We start from the raw sequence: 16,529 nt of genomic DNA on the forward strand, positions 1-16,529 counted from the left end.
TATTTGTGGTTTATGATAACTGAATGAAAGATTAAAGAAGTCATACATTGAGAAAAATTAACCGAAAAGCTCAAGATTTAGTGCTTATTAGATAAGTAAAAACAGAAGAAAACAAAATTAGGTTTGGGTTAAATGAGATATGAAGTAGTTTTATAAAGTAAAAACAAGGAAACTTAGCAATTGTGTATGGGGAAATTTTAAGGAGCAAATTTTCACAGTAGTACATGGGGAGATGCATGCACAAATCCCATTAGCAATAATGTGTTCCTCTGATCTTGGTGATATTCACTCTAAGTGATGCCGTAACTACTATAACAATCCTGCATTTATGACAGCATCCATCTTCTCGTGTCCCTGAAGAGAGTGAACTTAGGAGTAGTGTTATTCTTTCTTTTGCATTTACTAATGATACATTTAGTTTTATAGCCACTAGTCACAGATAGATCCTTTTTTATGTCTCACTGTGGTGTGTAATTTTTTTTTAATAACTGTATGTTTAAAATAATTAGTACTGCTGGATACAATCACTAATTTCCTAAAACTGAAAAAGGCAACTTAATATTTCTGCATAACAGCTGTAATATACAATATTGCACAGAACTAAATTATTACAAACAGTGCCGGCAGTTTTCTATAAACAGTACTTAAGATAATTGTAAAAAATCATCTTCATTACTGCTTGCTAGCATTTTTTTAACAGTTTAATTTGGATAGGTTACAAAATACATTCAAATCACACAGATATAATTACTGTAAACCTAGGAAGCTATAAAATGATCCCGACCAAATCCTTTTGACCTTGTTAATATCTGTTTCTTGTTAATCTAAGGCAAACATTGTTTGTAGCGTACATTTGTTATATTTGTTATTTTTTATAGAATATAAAAAAGGCGGGGGGGGGGGGATAAGGAAATCCCTTAACAGTTATTACTGATTCCACCATTTACCAACTGAGAGTTAAGTGCTGTTTACAAAACAGAACAGATGCAGATGCTGACAAAAAGGTAAACAATTGTTGCATGGCTTCCTGCCAGATTCTGAACCGATATATTAAACTCCAAGTGAAGCACATTTCCCCTATGGATTGTACTTATTGCCACTTCATTTCCTATGTGCTCCGTCTCTCTATTGCGGTGCCTGGCACTAAGCTATTTCCAGTTCTTTGCTGACCCCTGAGGCCTGCTGCTACCACACACAGCCATTAGAGAAGGGAATTGCATGTGTCTGACACGGCCTGAAACCAATTATTTGATATTTTCTTCAGAATGATGCCCAACTCTGTTGGGAATGAGCAATCATGAAATAATTTACCTCCTGATTTAATTTTTTCCTGCACAAATTAGTTGTAGACTGAGCTGGCTATACACAGATGCCCGTGACATGACTCTGTCTTATCAAGATGATACTTGAAATGAAGCAGTGGGGTCTGACTTGAATAGGTTGGGGAATCCTGCTTTAGAGGCATTGACAAGTTTATCAGATATACTGATCAAATGCACTCTCTGTTGATTGAAAATGACAGAACCTTAAAGAACTATCAGGACAGCAGAGAAAACCACAAGGATGCAAACCTTATCAGGGTATTTAATGTTTTCCGACATCTGTCTGACTTCTGGTTTCCTTTTTGTGTCCCAGAAACCTTTATCAAAATTTAACGAAAAATAAAAAACCAAATTCACATTGATTCATAACTAAATGACCTTCACTAAATTTTGTTTTTAGTAATTCTGTTTTCAGATATAGTCATAAAAGTTAAGAAAGTATGTAGTTTTTGTAACTCAAATCCCTACAAATGTTTTATATTTTGTTCTCTACTGTATATGTCAAAGAAATAAGGCAAAACACAAGATTATCACTCATCAATAAACATAGAAAGCTTATATAAATTTGTATATGTTTAATCCAAATAATGAAATATTAAGGCCAACTGTTCAAGTTCAATAAAGACAACACAAGTCTCTTTAGAGGGACTGACTACCCATAGGCTTCACCCAAATCTGTGCAGTAATTTTTGTCTATAAAGCTGAGCAAGAAATATTCTCATTTTATGATAAATCTTCAAAGGGATGTGAATGCTGTATCGTCCTATTTCTCTTGAGGGCTCAGGCTCCACTAACTAGACCAATGTACCAATCACTGTGAACTTTATGGCTTTTGTAACCATGACTACGAAAAACGATAAGCACAATGCCCATTAAAAGTACACCTCTTCAAATAGCTGAAGGGTTATGATTTTATTATGGGGGAAAAAGGGAACACATGTAATACTTTCAACAATAAAGATTTTAAAAAAATTTAAAGAACATTAAAATGATGATTATAATTGATTTTGGTATAATTTGGAAAAAAGATTTAGGAAGACACTATGAAACAATTTTATAATATAACTTTCTCTGACAATGGTCTTCATAATATTTGCAGGTAATTTCTCTTCTTTTTAGGATAGATTATTTCTCAAACCTCAGTAATTCTTTACTCCAGTAATCATTATAATTAGCACTGTTATTTCTTGCTAAAAGAAATGCTAATACTGAATTTTAAACTGAAAGTAATTTCTACCTTGGAGGACCAACAATATAATGCCAGTTATCCTTAAATCAGCTCAGTATATCATGTTACAGAAATCTAAAATATAAAAAATTCAAATTATTTAGTCTTTTATATCACTGTCATCATAATTACAAACCCTTACTAGATTCTCATCTCTCACTGGCTCTTATCTGCTAACTTGGTACTTCCTATTGTTATTATGCTTAAACTAGTAATAGGGTAGACTACATTTATCTAAATAATAGGCAAAGGTTTTATATTTTTTTTACTCAATGTTGCAAAGAAATTTCAAACAGACATGGACCAGTTTTGCTTTAGATTGAGACAATATACTGTACATAATTTTCAATAATTTTTCATTTCCTTACATGATCTTCATTCAGATAGCCCAACCATCAAAGTTCGTATGAATGCTTTGGTAAGACCAGAAGCAAATTAAAAATATATGTTTAAACAAAGGAATAGAGATTAAATTTTAAGCGGGACAGAGGCAAAGGGACTTCTGGTTGGAAATCTATTATAGGTTTTAAACATTTTACCTTAAGCCAAGAATTATTTTCTATTTCCATTTGTGGGGGACTGACTGGATGACTCTCAAAGCTACCAGCAGTTTCGCCTGTATAAATCCCTGTGCAGAGAGATCAGTCCATATTCAGAAAATGCCTCTTTAGATAAAGAATTTTAACAGTCCCATGTATAAAAGGCACAGACTTCTCAAGTTCAAAAATTATAGGTGAAGATGTTAAATGACAACTACTTTGAGACAAAAGATGCTTTATACCAAATATTTGACTTAGATGTAACATTGATGGTCAAAGATTTTCATACTTATATTTAATTATGATGAAATTTTTCTATCATAATGTACATTTTCCAAGTTGATTTTCCTAATAAAGAAGGTTGCAGTGTTGGATCAACCATTCAAATTCTCAGTCTCCAGTTAAAAAGATTCCATTTTTAAAGGAATCTTACCAATCTTTCTTTTTATTCTCTTTTCTTGAAAATGTAAGGGGGAAAAAAAAAGTTCGATCCTAATAACAGAATAATAATAGGAGCCACAGATTACATTTTCTGAGAACCTGAGAAAAAATGTTAATTGAATAATATTCAACATTATCAGAGTCCACTGGAAAATGACCATACAGGATGGTGCAAGAGTAAGTTTACAGTTGTGAGTATATGAAACAGAATTTATTCTTATATTATTATTTACTAATTATTGTATTATTTTCCACACTAGAGGCCCGGTGCACAAATTTGTGCACAGGTGGGTTCCCTTGGCCTGGCTGGCAATCGGGTCAATCAGGGCCGTCTCACCCAGTCCCAGTTGGGGCCGATATGAGCCGGCTGGCAAGGGAAAGGGACCATGGGAGGTTGGCTGTGGGAGCCCACTGACCACCAGGGGGCAGCTCCTCATTGAGTATCTGCCCCGTGGTGTTCAGTGCGCGTCAAAGCGACCAGTTGTTCAGTCGACCAGTCGTAATGGTCACTTAGGCTTTTATATATATAGATGAACAACTATGAACTTTTTGTCCCACCATTTATTAAACAAGAAGTTAGAGATTCATGACATATAAACAGCTATAAATGTCCTATCTAATAAAGAGGAGGTATGCTAATTGACCTTATGCCATCACAAAGATGGCGGCGCCCACATCCAATAGGGAGGGAATACACTAATTGACTGCCCCACCCTCAAAGATGGTGGCACCCACGGCCAATAAGGAGGAAATATGCTAATTGACTGCTTTGCCCTCAAAGATGGCAGCGCCCACAGCCACAAGATGGTGGTGCCCAGTCCCCTCAGCCCCAATGGGGCATGCCTGCCTCTGAAGTCCCTCAGTCCCTTCAGCCCCCCAGCCGCCCAGGGCTGTCCTGAGGCTCAGGTAACCAGGGCCGGCCGAGGCTTGTGCTGCCGGCAGTGGCAGTAGCAGAGGTGTGATGGGGTCATCGCCTTCCCCTGATCGCCGTGTTGCCTCCTGCCCCTGAGGGCTCCCGGACTGTGAGGGGGGCAGGCCGGGCTGAGGGATCCACCATCCAGTGCATGAATTTTCATACACTGGGCCTCTAGTTTTTATATAAAACAAGAGACCTAAGAATTAGCACTTACTTTTATGCTCATAAGTTCAAGATATAGAGTAACAAATAATTTTCACAGAGAACAGAATTCAGAAAAATTTCAGGAATGTTCCATAGTGAGTTAGTAACTGACTTTCTATAGAATGTGACCTTCTGGCTTGCAGCAACCTCATGTTTATTATTTGTTCATATTCTTTATTTAATATAGAATAGTTGCAAAGTGAATTTGTCCACTTTTAGAATAATTTTAGTCTAAACTTTTCAGTATTTTTGCAATGATTTTTATTCTGCTGTTAACATACTTATAGCTTTAGACAATTTCTTTGTCCAGATTAAAAATATGATTTTAAAATCTCAGTATCTTAATCTTTTCTTTTTTAGTTTATCAGTTTTAAAAATGTGATTGAATGGTTAATAAGGTATATAAATCTCAAACTGACCTATGACCCCCCAGGAGAAACCAAAATATGAGTCATTTTTATCTATCATCCTCAGTATTTGAATGTCATAATTAGAGGATGTAACAAGTGAAATATTCTTTCCACCCTTAGGAAGAACACACAGGTGTTCTAAAAAGGGAGGAAGTCAATAATTCAGTGCAATTTAGTATTTGCTAATTGTTGCTGTATGAAAGCAAAAATAGAACTCAAATTGTATCTATGTTCTCTTACAAAGTATATGTTCCATCTTTCTTGTCTTACTGTCTTTAGAACAAAAATTCTGAGGCCTCATAACATTTAATGGTGAATAATTAGGTCAGAAAAATAGAGTCCATGCAGCAGAAAACATTTTAGGTAAATAAAGATATATGCACTTATGCATAATACTACATATTTACTCAAGCACATAACATACACCCGCCTCTCATACACATATACAGTCAGTCATTTTTTCCGATAGCTTTTAATAAAATAATTTTCACAGATTATACAACATTTAGTGGAAAGAACTTAAAACACCACAAATTCCTTAAGGAAACAATTTTTGAATGTTAGACTTTTTGATTATTTTCTTGTAGAAACAGAGAGTATCAGGGTGGTTATCAAGGGATGAGGAAAAAGAAGAGATATTGGTTAGAGGGTATAAACTTTGGGTTAGAATATAAGTAAGTTCTGGTAATCAAATATACTGAATTATTATTATTATTATTAGCAATAATCCTATCTAATAAAAGAGTAATATGCAAATTAACCATCACTCCGCAACAAAGATGGCGGTGCCCATAGCGGCCAGGGCGGGACGCTGGCAGCGTCACCTGGCAATGCGAGCCCAGCATCTGCTCCTCGGCTGCGCGGAGGGAGGGAGGGACCCCTGGGTGCAGGACGCTGGGCTTGCATTGCCCCTGGTGACACAAGCCCATTATCCGCACCCCGGCTGTGTGGAGTGGGGGAGGGGCCTCTGGCCAGAGCCTGGGGTGAGGAACGCTGGCGTTGTTGCAGGCTGGGCTGAGGGCCCCTCCCCCCCACAACCGTGCACGAATTTCATGCACCGGGCCTCTAGTATATTATATACTTGAGCACTGTTAAAAGAGTAGATCTCAATTGCCATCCTCACCACTAAAAAGTAATGCTAATTATGTGATGTGATGGAGGTATTAGCTAATGCTACAATGGTAACTTTTTCCCAATATATATGTGTATAAAATCAAAACACTGTGCATCTTAAACTTATACAATGTTAGATGTTAATTATATCTCAATAAATCTTGAAACAAAGAGGCTCACATACATACCAGGATAGCTTAAGACAGAGGTCCTCAAACTTTTTAAACAGGGGGCCAGTTCACTGTCCCTCAGATATTCCACACATGCACACTGCGGGTCCGGGACGAGTCAGCTGCTAAGCAGGACAGGCAGCACCAGCAAAAACACCCGGCGGGCCGGATAAATGTTTTCGGCGGGCCGTAGTTTGAGGACCCCTGGCTTAAGATATATCAACAGATCACAAAATAGGAATTATAAGCAAAAACTTTCAAATTGGCATTATTTAGTTTTCAAATGAGAAGAGTGTAAGATAGTTTAGATAAAAGTAAAACAAAGATGACCCTAAAGTAGAGTTAGCACACAGAAGAGTGTTTTTAATGGAATGCGCTATTTCTGTCCTGTTTTTTTAGGCAGTAGAACACTGTCATAGAGTAAGGTCTCTGGAGTAAGAGAGACCTGAGTCTGAATCCTAGCTTCACTTGGGAACCTTGAGTAAATTACTTAATATTTCCATGCCTTAGTTTTCTCACTATACAATACAAATAATAAATAATGGTACCTAGCCTGTTGGGTAGTTGAGATAATGAAAGGTTAAATATGATAATGTACATCAATGTCTGACCCAACTAATGTTAGCTATTGTTACTTAAGGAATGTCTTTCTTTAGTTTCAGAAAAAATATCAAGGCCTTGGTGAGCATAAAGATATCTATAATAATAAAAGTGTAATATGCAAATCAACCAAACGACTGAACAGCAGAATGACCATCCAGATGACCTTCTGGACCACCATGCTATGACATGCACTGGTGCCAGGCTAGCCAAGGTGGGTGCGATGCAATTGGTGGAGGGGGGTGTGTGCCATTGCCTCATGAGCGCCCTGCAGAGGGAGGCCCAGGCCACTGGTTGGCAGAGCAATTGATCAATTGGGGAGCTCAATGATCGCCCCAAAGAGGGAGGCCCAGGCCACTGACAGATGGGCTGTAGCGGGTGGGTGGGGCCTCCCACTGCAGGGGTGATCCATCGCAGAGCCCCAGCCGGGTGGGCAGGGCTTACCTCTTTGGGGCAATGGATCGCAGGGCTCCTGGACTGTGAGAGGGTACAGGCTGGGCTGACGAACAACCCACCCACCCCCCCGGCCCAGAGTGCACGAATTTTGTGCACTGGATCTCTAGTAAACATATATTAAAGATAATATAACATACAACCCATTCAAACCAATCTAGATTTTATTTAAAATAAATTATCATAAGTTTTATTAATAAATATGAATAAATTGTTATCATTTTACTCATTTTAAACTGTATTTCCTTAATAAATAAAATTTGGTCACTGGGTCAAATATTAGTAATGTTGATCAATTTGGAGCTGGGTTAGCAGTATATACAGCATTAGCGGCAATTACTCATTTCGTTTTCTTTCCTTTAATATGTCTAGCTCAGAACTTTAGACCTGGTAGCTGCTAAATGGCTGGCTTAGAGCTGAACTGAATTTTCAGGGAGCCCACCCAAACAGTACTGTTTAAAATTTCTCTTACAAATGACAAGCATTTAGTTATACACTTTCAGAAAAGATCCAATAGCATAGTGGTTGATAACATAGGTCTTAGAGACATAAAGATCTCCATATGAATTCTGCCTCTGTACAATATGATCCAGGGCAAGCTAATCTAAGCTGCTTTCCTTGTTTATGAAATTAGGATAATAAGGAATGTAATGTACTTAGCACAGTGCTTGACATATGGAACTCATTCATGTAACAAGTGATTTATACCAAAGTTCAGATAAAGGAGTTTGAGAAAGATCAGTGCACCTGGACTTGTGGAAAATGTTTCAAATTTTGTTATTAAAGCCGACATACATAGTTTTCTCTCACAAATGGGAAAACACCTTAATATCAGCCTTAAAGACACCAAATAACTTACACATATTTTCAACCATATGGATCTTTTCTTCTGTTATAAACTATTTTTAGCACATAAAAAACTTTCACATGGAAAACACGTTATAAGAAAGCAGAAATTCTTTTAGAGAATATAAGAAATTTAGAAAATAAGTATACTCATGTAGTGCTTTTAAAATTTGTGTTAACAATTAAAATGAAAATCTATTTGCTTTGAGTAAAATTGCACTGTTCCTGAATTAACCTATTTTATGTTCTGACATCACCTAAAATTGGCTGACGCAGCTCTACTTTGTGATGTGTTACAACTTCTGGAGGAAAACAGAAAATTTCAAGAGAAAACATTCAATTATTTGAAAATTCATATAGCAGAGTAATTTGGTACTCTTGCATTTTATTAAGGAAGATAAGCAAAAATATAGTGAGCTATATAAATTTGTATAAACTGATCACGAAGTCAAAGATAGCAATTCAGCAAATGATAATTTTCAAATACTTAAAAAATATAGTTTACAAACCTATTTAGAAATATACCTGAGTCTTATGTAAAAGCATGTCTAATCATAATTTTCAAAATAATTATGTTTTTTACCTTGATTTTTCTCCACTGGTGGGAAATTTAAATGATGACAGGAAAGAGTTAATTGCATCACAATAGTTTCTTTCCTTTGTCTCTATTTTGAATAAAATTAGGGATTTTCAAATCATCTTCTATTTGTATATATTTTATAGCAGTATTAAAGGAACTTTTAAAATCAGCTGTAGTTAAATTGCTATGCCTCTGTAACCAATTATATATAATTTTATAATTAGTATTTCATAATAGCTCTTTATTGGAATTGACTGACTGAAATATTATAATCTTAAACCTCCAGTTCTAAATAATGCCAATTTCAACAAATTTTCAAGAATTCTTTTTATGTAGTAATACTTCGGCTTTGGAACATACAATGGATTAAAAATAATACTTTTCCATTATATAGATATATGTGTGTGTTTATATGTATATGCACTGTGTATATACACACAGACACACAGTTTCATTGAAAAATTTATGCAATCAAAAAACCAAAGTTCCTATTGGCAATATTTTTGTCTTACATTTCCATTAGTTTTAATAATTTAAACAACAGGAAAGAAAACACTTCTATTACTATACTTACAGAAAAGGAAATGCATATGAAAAATGTGTAAATAAATTTCATAATATTTATTTTCTTACTTATTTTCAAGTTTTCAATTAGGTTTAACTAAATAGAAAAATGTTAGAAAATTAAAGATATCAAAGCCTTAAGTTAAGACAAACAGAAATTTTAAAAGTCACTAACCCAAAGCATGCACTGCTCCTCTGTGCCTGCTGGAACTCTTGCTTGTTTTAGTCACTCGGGCAGCACTTTCTTTGAACTGCAGCTCACAAAAATTTGCAAGAAATTTTGACATTTCTTCTGTAACAGTATCCAGGTAGGTTTCTTTAATGAATTTCACTGTTGAGGATGGAGCTAAAATTTCATGCAGTGTGTTAAAATCCTCTTCTATCATTGAGTATAACCTAAGCATTGTACTTTGGTATCCATGAACCATTACATCTAAATTTGATTCCCTGCTATAAGAAGGAAAGCAGTTCTGCAGAAGTTTATTCTGTATATTTTGATACTTGACTATAACTTCTGATTCTGGATAAAGAAACAAGAGTTGTTGTATGCACTGATTTTTCAACAGAATTTTCTGCTGCAAATTGTTTATTTCATTATGGCTTTGTAATTTGCCCACTAAGAAGCGTCGAAGATGTAATCTGATATCATCCCATATAGACTTTACATCCATAGAGGAATGATCTTCAACAGAATGAAGAGAAGTCCTAGAGAGGAAGTGGAAAGATGTCCAACTTAGAGTTGATGGAAATGAAATGCTGCTCTGACAGGAGAGGTCCCAAAGTAAATCCAATATCATTTCTTCTTGATTTTGTTCATTCTTCAACAAATCTTGCTAATGGAAGGAAATTATAACGTTAGAAATGTGATTAATTAAAGGAGTAGCAGGAAAAAAGATTTCTACAGTCATATAAAATTTGATAATTCATTTCAAATTAGAATTAATACTCTGATGCTCTTCAAGGTGGGCTTTTTTTTTTTATTTTTGCATTTGACATTTAATCAGGTCAGACATTTTAGAGTGTTAGCTTTATGAATTGTTTAAATTTGCAAAGCCCAGAGGATGAACTATATTTTCAATTAGATTTCTAGACATATAGATTTTAGCCTTCATTGTTATCCACCACTGATATAATGTAGGTAGTATAAAAACCGCAGCTCGAAAATTCTAAAGAAAAACCTATAATAAAATATCAATTGAAGTGTATTCCTAAAATAAGCTCAAGATCACACCCTAATTAGTTGCTGGTGGATAATTTTCATGCCTGAATGAGTATACTTATATAAAACTCCAAATGAATATAAAAATGGAGACCTTTAAATATAGCATGTGCCCAGGGGTTACTAATAGCTGCCATCCTGAGAAATAAAATTTAACACATTTAAAGACTTTAACTTTCATTTAAATTCCTTTGTGAGAGCCATGTCAAGAAAGATTTTACTTTGGAAATTAATCTGAGAAAATTTCAATTCTCTCCAAAGAAATAACTAAGTCAAAATAGGGAAACAATACTCTCAGAATCATTCCCCAAAAGACGCTATGAGAGAATTTCATTATACTTTTCATGCTGAGAGAAAACAATGGTAGGTGTAATTATGAAAAGTAAAGGGACAAAAAAAATTACTTTCTTTCTGGACTTTAAATTTTACATGTACACATTCCCTTTACATGATGACTTCCCTAATTATGTGTATTTCAGTTAATACTGAAATTAGCTTATATTCTCTAGGTAGCAACAAGCCGAATGCAAGAAAAATGGAAGCAAGGCTCAAATGGCATAAGATCAGGAAGTTTTTGAAATTTTTATTGACAAAGATACCACAGATTACAACTCCTCGACAAATTCCAGGAATGTGCTTTCAGTCATTCTAAGCACTGTAATGTCTGATTTAATACTGTATTTTATAATATAAAAAACACTTTTTCGCCTGGCCACTGTTGCTCAGTAGTTGAGTGTTGACTCTTGAACCAGGAGGTCACAGTTGGTCCTGGTCAGGGTACATGCCCGGGTTGCTGGCTCAATTCCCAGTAGTGGGTGTGCAGGAAGAAGCAAACCAATGATTCTCTCTCATCATTGATGTTTCTATCTCTCTCTCCCTCTCCCTTCTTCTTCCCGAAATCAATAAAAACAAATGTTTTAAAAGCACTTTTCTATACAGTCTCTATCTTATTCATTATGGAAATGTAGCATAGATATTTAAAATCCCAATCTACAGATAAGGACACTGAAGTGGATGTTAAGTGACTTTCTAAACATCACACACAATAAAGTGTAGAATCCAGCATGAATCCCCAGCTTTGTTCTCCTTGTCCCCATTCAACCTGCTACACTCTGTGGAGTCATAAAGTGTACTGGCCTTTCGGCACCTTCTCTTTCTTCTCCATGGATTGAGTTCTTTTGATACTTATGGAAAAGAAATGTCCTTAGAGTCCAGGACATCAGTATTTTAGTAAATTCTATAAAGCAAGTGAATCATATTAGTGCTGCAATCTTGGGTTTCTCATTTAAAATAGAGGGTGGTAAATAACTGTAAATATTTGATCAAGTATAATAGATTACAGAGGTTTAAAATATGTATTTAGTATGATTGCTTACATTTTGAAAATAACTTCAGGATAATTGCTATAATGAGGACCTCTGTTTCTTATTTAAACAGCTAGATAAGTAATAAATAGAAAATTTTCTATGAAAAAAATATTTGTATGAAAAATGCTGGACAAATGATGGACAACTTTATCAAGTAAAAACTTGATAATAAGGTCATTTTAATCTGGATCTGTTTTAATAATGTGCTCTTCCCTCAAAATAACATGATCAATTATGTGAAAAAAACCTAGATCTCAAATAAGTCTATCAGTCTAATGAATTTGAGCAAAACTAAGGCAGCTTTTGCCCTGCAGTGAATACAGAATGACTTATGTGTGACAGATTAAAAGATAATTAAAAGCTTTTGCTTTTAATTAAATGAGAAAGCATTATTACATCAATATTAATGAAATTCAATACACATGTCTCTTAATAGAAATTAAAGGAATAACTATATCCATATTTATTCTTCAAGGCTCCACCTTCAAGAGATAATGGGTGAGAGGATTTTCTTAAAAGAATAAGGCTTCAGGGCACATAGTCTTCCTTTCTCTTTCATTTATTACTTGTTAAACATTAAAGAGACATCTGCAATAATAACAACAGCCAAAAACTATTTTCATCTGATTCTATCATCCTAAGCCATCTACAACCTCAAGATATTTTCCACATCTGCCTTAGTCAATGTTTGATGTTTAGACAAAAACGGTGCCCCCTTTTTCCCCTAAATTAAATCAAAACCATAGCTATGGAAATACTGCTTTCTAACACTTGTGCTGTTTCTTGGGAAATAGTTTTTGCAAGCTAACCACCTTTGTGGATACAGGAGTCATAAAATAAATGTTTTTATTGAAGATTACAAAATCTTATTTAACATAGAGGGTCGTCAGTATCAAGAAATTACCAATGTAATAATTCTCTATCAATTAACAGTGGCTTCATAGAAATTGCTGCCTTGATTGAAAATAACTGGGCATACCTGCAGGTTAAGGATGAAGGGAATGATAAGACAAGGCTACTTAATAGATGCAATCAATTGTGATCTGATTATGCTTAATAATGAGCTCAGAGAAAACTGTATTGAAGGAACACAAAATGTAAGCAATATAAACTTTTCTGGTAAACAAATGTGGTAGATATATACTTTGTGGTATACATTACATTATAAATCAACCAAGAGTTATGTTTAATCTCCACTTATATAAAACTTCATTTTATTGATAAAAATCATAGAAAAAAAACCCCAAATAGTTCACTGGATTACATTGGGGATACAATAACAAAACAAAACATAAGCCCCAATCCCTAGAAATGCCAAGCTAATTTGGTCACTAAAATAAATATTATTTACAAATAGAAATTGAATAAATTGTATTCCTTGTTCACCCATCCCACTCCACTATAAAGCAAAGATATATATGTATACATTTTTTACCAGTGTTTTGAGAAATTTTATCAGATCTCCATGGGGAACAGAAGGTGACTTGGATGAATTATAATTATAGTTATTTAACCATTCAAAACAGTCAGTTGTTGTCTGCAACTGCACATCTGGACATTGTTTGTTGACTTCGGACTGTATTTCTTTAATGCAATGTTCTATGCTATAAAAAAGAAAAGAAAAAATTATTTTGGTAGAAAGTAGGTAATAGCTTCATCTCATAATATCACAGGCCCTGAAATGTTTATATGTGGTACCTGATCACATACAATTTATAAAATTATAAAACATTCATATGATATGAAATAATAACAAAGAGACTATATATTTTCAATCATAATTGAAACTGAAAGTTCAAATTTTCTGGAAGTTTCATTTCAAATGCAATAGAGGAAATACAAGATATTTAGCTGCTCAGAGATAAATTAGAAATTCTTTTGTGTTAAAACAAATATGAAGTATAGATACAATGAAATAATGGTCTTCTTGATAGGCAGTGGATAAAAGGCAGAGACAAAATACTCTTGATGGCTGAAGACCAGAAATGTACATAGTCTACTAACAGGCAATGACTATATAAAATTATGAAAAACTTCAATAAATGGAATATTAAGAGGTCACAAAGCAGATACCATCAGCTTGTCATTTTAAAAGTTGAAAAATATATATGCTGTATATACACTCTTACGATAGCTAAGTACTCTTCCTGCCATTGAACTCTACTACAAAAAACAAAAACATACTGAATATTGCAAATTAAAAAAGACTACAAGGAAATGAAACAACAGGTTAAAGCAATTATCTTTGAATTATAAAATTTGGTGCTTTTAATTTTATTTTTCTATGTTTTCTAAATCTTCATTAAATAAACAAACAACTAGGAACAGAGAAAATGTATCCAATTGAACCTTCCAATATATACCAGTTTTTAAAGTTTCATTCAAAGTATCCTTAGCTCTGATATGAAATAGATATACTATGTTATTCTATTTTTTATATAAAAATCTGTACATTCATGATTATAAATCTTTGTGGGTTAAACTGGTGACCTTAAGCAGAATGTCATCTGTGGAGCCACATGGATGTGACATATTACTACCACCTGATGGCAGCATATCTAAACTGCAAGAAAGCTTAAAAAAAAAAAAAAAAAAAAAGGAAAATTCATTTGAAGCTGAATCTCCTCAACCCATAATTTACAGCTAAGCATTTGCCTCTTAATAGTGTTAAGAAAGATTTATTATTAAAATATTCTTACTGTTTTAAAATAGCATTGTTATTAATTACAAATGCCATATGACAGAACCATGTAGGCTTTGGAAACCCAGCTCTGATTATTAAAATTGATGGCATATGAATGACTTTTCAAAATTCATCAGGTATGTGTTGCCTATAAAACATTCACTATAAAACTTGAAGGAAGGCTTTTCAGGAGACTTCTGAGCATGAGTGACTTGAAACTGAATTATCTTGAAACAAATACACTCTGTGATCCAGAGAGCCTTTCCATGGAAACAAAGAACTTACAAGAAAAACAGCACTTCCTTTGACCACAGGGTACTCAATTTCCTCGTGAAACAGCCTTATTCAGGGATGCCAGTTCTAAGTCTGACTTGAGATCGGAATATATTTTCTTTCTTTCTTTTTTTTTAAAAAATATATTTTATTGATTTTTTACAGAAAGGAAGAGAGAGAGATAGAGAGTTAGAAACATCGATGAGAGAGAAACATCGATCAGCTGCCTCCTGCACATCTCCCACTGGGGATATGCCCGCAACCCAGGTACATGCCCTTGACCGGAATCGAACCTGGGACCTTTCAGTCCGCAGGCCGACGCTCTATCCACTGAGCCAAACCGGTTTCGGCCGGAATATATTTTCTTAACTTTCATAACAACTTCTATGGACTAAGAAACACAATGCCCTAAACATGCACCTTGACTCTAGAAACCCTTTATCAAAGTCTTTATTATAGCATCCTCATGTGTCACATTCAATGAAATCCAATAGATCACAGCAATGTGAATTGGAATGAGCTCAGAGAAAATGGTATTGAAGGAACACAAAATGGTATGTGTTAGTCTACCTAACACATCTGTTTCAGTAAGGACTCAGCTCTTGGGCTAATCTCTAACCTCTGACTCTGGGTAGAGGCCAGTAACTACAATTTATAGATACAGTAAAGCCTATAGAGGGCTAGACATTTTAGTAATTTGTCCAAGCACTGATATAGAGACAGAGCAGTTGCATTTCAGAGGACCTCCCTCATTGATAGACACTAAGACAGTTGCGCTTTCTTTTAAAAGTATTCTGTCACAAACTTCAAAATGTCAGAACTCATCTGCAACTGATTTTTTTTTTTTTTTTTTTTTTAGTTGGCTAACCATCTTGTCATTCTGCCATTCACTACGGTCTTATTTTCAAAGTGCAATTGTTTGAAGTCTAAAGATTTATTGCCTGATTATTATACAAAAGAAATATTTTCAAAATTTAAAATGAATGTTTTGTATGTAATCTGACAATTTATCTCCCTTAATTGAGGTAAAAGTTAAATTAAAAATTAATTGAGCGTAGTGGCTTGGGTCGATTTCTGAGTTCTCTGCTCTGTTCCATTGATCTATATGTCTGTGCCCAAACCAAGCAGTTTTGAGAACAGTGTATTTGTAATATAGCTTGGTATCTGGTATTGATATCACTCCAACTTTGTTCTTCTTTCTCAGGATTGCTGCAGCTATTCGGGATCTTTTCTTTTCTTTTTTTTTTTTTTATTCCGTATGAATTTTTGAGAGTTTTTTCTAGGTCTGTGAAATTACCATTGGTATTTTAATGGGGATTGCATTGAATCTATAGATTGCTTTGGGTAGTATGAACATTTTAATGATGTTGAGTTTACCAATGCATGAACACGGTATATTCTTCCATTTGTTTATGTCTTCTTCTATCTTTGTTTTCAATGTCCTATAGTTTTCTGAGTACAGGTCTTTTTCCTCCTTAGTTAAGTTTATTCCTAGGTATCTTAATTTTTTTGTTGCAATGGTAAATGGGATTGTTTTTTTAGTTTCTCTTTCTGTGAGTTCAGTATTGGTGTATAAAAAGGCTATAGATTTCTGGGTGTTC

The 16,529-nt window shown here is 34.5% G+C and overlaps 1 protein-coding gene across 1 annotated transcript in view; it reads right to left on the reverse strand.

The window, feature by feature from the left end:
- The window catches only part of KIAA0825, a 373,094-nt gene that overhangs the window by 297,410 nt on the left and 59,155 nt on the right, over positions 1-16,529 (reverse strand). The window contains exons 3-4 of the mRNA XM_081088719.1: positions 13,408-13,576; positions 9,562-10,219 (exon numbers count right to left, since the gene is read on the reverse strand). Coding sequence (XP_080944845.1) covers positions 9,562-10,219; positions 13,408-13,576 — 827 coding nt within the window. The remainder of the gene's footprint in view (positions 1-9,561; positions 10,220-13,407; positions 13,577-16,529) is intronic.

This window comes from Myotis nattereri (assembly GCF_964212035.1).
Source record: "Myotis nattereri genome assembly, chromosome: 4".
In the NCBI taxonomy this organism is placed as follows: Eukaryota; Metazoa; Chordata; class Mammalia; order Chiroptera; family Vespertilionidae; genus Myotis; species Myotis nattereri.